At 44.6% G+C, this 5,050-nt stretch overlaps 1 protein-coding gene across 1 annotated transcript; it reads right to left on the bottom strand.

The window, feature by feature from the left end:
- Nucleotides 1-3,382: 3,382 nt before the first annotated feature.
- MELLADRAFT_123542 (uncharacterized protein) lies at nt 3,383-4,110 on the bottom strand (the record flags this gene model as incomplete). The annotated part of the gene is made up of 5 exons (XM_007405546.1): nt 3,383-3,411; nt 3,473-3,541; nt 3,629-3,733; nt 3,822-3,887; nt 3,984-4,110. The coding sequence occupies 5 exons, from the start codon at nt 4,108-4,110 to the stop codon at nt 3,383-3,385; spliced, it is 396 nt and encodes a 131-aa protein (XP_007405608.1).
- Nucleotides 4,111-5,050: the final 940 nt, after the last annotated feature.

Below are 5,050 nucleotides of genomic sequence, written 5' to 3'. Positions count from 1 at the left end.
TTTGAGTGCGGTGAATGAGGAAGAAAGACGTCGATTGTGATACTTCGACGGATAACAGTGCAAAATGAGTGCGACTTGATCAAAGGTCGTTGGGGAGAGCAAGATTCAGATTGGACTCTATTTATATCGGAAACTTCGCTTCAAGGCCGTGCTTTGGGCTTTCCTTCGGTATAAAGTTGTAGCGCCAGAGTGCGCCACCTGTGGTTGATCTTGAGCTTCTGTGCGTGTTTTTTTTGCAATGATACAAGATCCTGAAGGGCCCCTATGTACCCCCCAAGTAGGTATGTAGGAATCAAGCTTCTTTGGTCAAAAGGGTCCACACTTTCTGGGTACGAATTTCGACTTTTTGGTGCAAAAGAGCCTTACTCAAGATCTATGGCTTATTCTGAGGAATACTTTTTTATCATCTTCATACTAGTGGTAGGTAGGGGTATGACCCGGCCCTGAAGTGTGAGGGCCGGCCCCGGGGCCGATTCAGGCCCGGCCTCGGCCACGCAATACTCAAGGATGCTGCCGGGCAGCACCGGGCAGGCCCTGGCTCGGACCATCCCCTTGAAAGCGTGTTTGAGAGCTCGGGAAGGATGCTTGATGACGTGAATTTTTCCAAAACATTGCCTCCATAAAGATTTTTTGCGACGGCCCCGGCCCCGAGTAGCCCTGTACCGGGGCCTTTTTTTCTATTCCCAGGCTGGACTTGAGGCCCCGGGCTCGGCCTCGACCTCACCTAGAAAACGCTCGGGCACACTCGGCCGGTCAGGGCCAGGGCCGGGTCATAGCCCTAGTGGTAGGACTAGAGTCAAGCAGGACCCCGGAATATCTCTTCAGAATCACAGGCTACTGACCGAAAAGGTCGGAAGAGAGGGTTCTGGCACTTTTCAGGTGGTGACAGAGCTTGAACGTGGTCGTGCTTCTGCTCTCATGTTCTTCTCGTTGCCTTTGAGAGCTGTTCTGTGGCACTCTGTGGCACTGGTCTGATTTTTTTGCAAAGAAAATTGCTCGATCAGGATTTTCAAGACTCAAGTGGTGCCGGATTCCGGAAAAGAGTGAGCAATAGCAGCCCTGTGCAAACCTACTGACCAGCGCGGGCCGCTGGCCGCTGGCCAGTACAGCTGACACCATAGGTATATGTAATTACAGATCCGTCAACGCAGTCACATTTCAATGTGCCCAATCCAATGTCCCGTGTATTGTGATCTCCCCAAATGAACTGACGGTCGCCATGCACTCCCCTTCTGGCGAAGGTGGCAAAGGTGGAAATACAACAAAGATTACCACAGGCCCATGGAGAGCCGTCATCGGGTGTGCGCCGTCATTCCTCTTTAAAAAATCCGCGGAAAGATTGACGAATGATATGAGCTGGCTCAACGTTAATTCCTGATAGGTATCAGGGTATAATGTGGCCAGCCGTGACATAAGGACTTTGACAAGCATCATGTGCGGAAGTTGAAGCTGAAGATTATATGAATAGGGTCCAAAGTGATGAGTACGAGAACGACAGAATCACTTTTATGGAAGGCGGATACGAAGTGCTACGAGGTGATTTGCTTAAGATTAAATAAAAGCAAGACCAGTTCTGTCTGTAGCCCAGCTGGTATGAAAAGCTTCAAACAAAAGGTTTGAGAACAATGAAATCGAATCAGAGCGGAGATGAATTGTGTCATATGCTGAGATTCAGATTTCACAAAACAGTTTTCAGTTTGTACTCAATGTTTTCTCTTTGGGTGTACGTGCTTCTAAAGGATGTGTCCCCGAGTAGACATTTATAATTTTAATGTTCTATCATCGGCGAGCAATTCCTATTGGTTGGAGTGCTCCTTCATTTGTGTTGTGACGGGCAAGACCAAATGGAACGTTCGTTTTTGAACGTTTGTTTTTATTTCGCATGAAGTCACATCGCATTGTGTGCGTTTGACAAAAGTTTCAATATGGTGTAGTGAGGTATAGTATGGGGATTTGAAAACGCGATTATAACTGATTGAATGGACATTGGATGAGGACGATTTAGGAAGGTTTGGTGCGGTTTGGTGTTGCTATGGACTGAATTTGTTATTTGTTGTGTATCCGACAGTTTGGCAGATGGAGGCGTGTGACACGCAGGGATATTCAAATACATGTGAAATGCCCCTGTACATCATGTGAAATGACCAGCGGCTGGCCAATTTTGCTGGCCGGCCAGAAGGGTTGCACAAGGCTTCGGTTTCTCTGGGAAAAGATACGACACCAGTTTACCCCGCCCAGTACACCAGTCGCGGCCGGCGGAGTAAACTTGCGTCGTATCTTTTCCGGCACCACTTGTACATATCTCTTGGCATTTGAGCAAGAGCTCTGATCTCGGTCGGACTTTCTCGTCCTGATGAATCAGGATGCCGATCAGGTGTATTGGACAAAGAAAACATTAGCATTCTTTTGCCATTTACTCCTCTTCTTGCTCTAGTTGATCACAACGGTCAATGTGAGTCTGAGTTACATTTTTCTTTGTCCATAGCCGGTTCTTGGCGGTGGATGCTACAAGATGCAGAACAATCATCAAGGAGTTCTTGATTGAAGTTTGTCTGGAAAATGAAGGACTGATGTGGGCCGCGTATGAATAAGTCTAGGAGAGCACGTTGCTTCCAGCCCTGTGATTTGAGGAAACATCTATAGAGTTACTTAAAGTGAATATTGCCTACGAAAATCAGGTAGCCAGCTTAATAAAAGCTGAGCACTTGATCGAACTAAAATGAGAACAATCTGAAGTAAATAATATTGTATGAAGAAAAATGTTCGAGCTCGATAAAAGAAAAAGATCAAGGTAGATAGCACACAAGGGCTTTTCATAACAAAGTCAAACATTGACGTCATAACATCTTTGCAGTCGCCAGTGTATAATGATGTAACAAATAAATCACTAGACGTCTTTATAAGCCAAATGATCATGAATCTCAATTACAATTACAAGAGAAGTGTCTAATCGTAGCAGATGGAAGTGTTATTGTATTCGGAAGGCTTGGATGGTCCTGCAAAGTAGACCACTACATTTGATGGAGTAGACAAGAATAGATATATGATGAAGATAAGTGAGAGAAGGAGATTGAGTGAGGTATATCTTTGTTATACCTAGAAAATGCTTTAAGGGGTGATGATGATAATTTAAAGGAAACAAAGTTGGTTTGACTTTCTATCTAATGACGGATCCTGGGCCACTGGCTGTAAGACGTTCAATTTTTTTTATGTATCATCATTATTTCTCGACAAAAAGGTATAAATAAGGGAACAAATCAATGAGACTCAAGACATGGCAGCACATGTCTGAGAGACCCCATTGATTTAGTGAATCTTCAGCCATTTTCCTTTCTAGTGTTCTTGAGGTATTAGAGACCTTCATTCATAGGCGTGTGATCTATCACTTTTTCAGCGTGCAATCGCTACAGGCTGGAAGGAGAGATAATTTTCAGCGAAGTGAGCGTCTGATTGAAGAGGAAAAAGGACTGACTCAGATATGGCACAGTAGTAGGATCCCAATAAGGGCAGCGATAAGTTACATTCCCGGGGTTGGTGCAACCTAAACATTCCCCATTCAGATGCAAACGATGAACCTCGCATAAGAAACTTTCTCAGGAGCGTAAGATTCAAAATTGAGGGTACTGACCATAACCTAACACACCCAGGTATTCATATTGGGCACAATCTTGGTCACTGAAGGCGCCATCGGAACCGGGGAGCTGACAGCCAGTGATAAAAACCCATTGATGATCTAACAGAAATACACAAAACAGATACCCCTTCATCAGATTTGCGGTGAGATCTCAAAGGTGATGTAGATTGGATTGTAAAACGCTTACTGTCATTCCAGCAACTTGCATATTTACAGTGATACGTTGTTATTTTACCGTTATCAACTTCGCATACTATTGATATGAGCGACCGGAAGAAGGTTCCATTAGTTGTGGGTGAAATTGATGCCGGAGTTATAAGGCAGTAAAGACAAAAATGAAATTAAATACCTGCGGTGTTGCTTTTAGGTCCGAGCTTTTCAAGCTTTCTGTTACACCCAATAAGTTCGCGCCCGTTCAGGACATGAATCCACAGGCACAAGAATAGAAAGGAGATCTTTAGGAAGACATGAAGCATTTTGGGTAGAGGAAAAGAGGAAGAACAGCGTCAATTGTGATGTTTCAACTGATAGCAGTCTAAGATCCGTGTGATTCGACAAAATACGATGATTAGGGACTGTTATGGATCTCAAAGTGGAGTCTATTTATATGCTTTCTCCTGTCTGGTCCTAGAGAACGTGATTTTGAAAATGGGCTGTGGCATTTCTTGCGGCATAGAGTGGCGCCACCTAGCGCCACCGGCGGACAATCTTGGCCTTTTGTGTGTTGGGTTCTGAAGTAGGGTGTACATATGCCATACAATCCCATATTTGTACTTTGATGTTGCGTGAGTGGCAAGTGCAATTAGTTACTTTTGTGAGGGGGAAATTCCAATCTTAAGTAAGTCCCTCGCCGTCATGATGTTGCGGAAATTTTGTGAGGAGGAAATTGCAAGCCTCGAGCCTTTGGCGAGGGATTTACATGTAAGTTTGGGGAAATCGAAGGTACAAAGAATGCCTGCTGGTCGGTGGCTCGTTATTACGTACAAAAGCAAATGTCTATTCATGGCACAGTTTACGCAAGGCACGCAGTTTGACCTGGTGTCTATGGGATGGAAAGTGTAGTGATTTAACTTGTACTATGAACTACAGCCCTTTGCAGAATTGATGACTTTGGAAAAAGAGAAAACGCTTGAGTTTTCAAAAAAAACCTGTGAGTTTTTTTTTCCAAAACTTGTCGAGTTTTTCAAAGGTGATTGATAAAAGACGCCGACTTGGAAAACCAAATGACACCGGTTTTCGTTAGCTCGGATTAAGCTGGAATTTGTACAGTTCGGAAAAACCTGAGGAACCAGGAGGAACCTGTACAGAGCTCCAAAGGCTTCAGAAAGATTCTGAAGCCGGTTTTTGGGACAGTCGGCGTCATCCTTTTTGGATCGTTCTAAAGCTCTATGACGCCCACCTCCCAAGCGTGTGACG

The sequence above is a fragment of the Melampsora larici-populina genome, assembly GCF_000204055.1.
Source record: "Melampsora larici-populina 98AG31 unplaced genomic scaffold MELLAscaffold_4, whole genome shotgun sequence".
NCBI lineage: Eukaryota > Fungi > Basidiomycota > Pucciniomycetes > Pucciniales > Melampsoraceae > Melampsora > Melampsora laricis-populina.
This window is presented reverse-complemented; position numbering and strand designations above follow the sequence as displayed.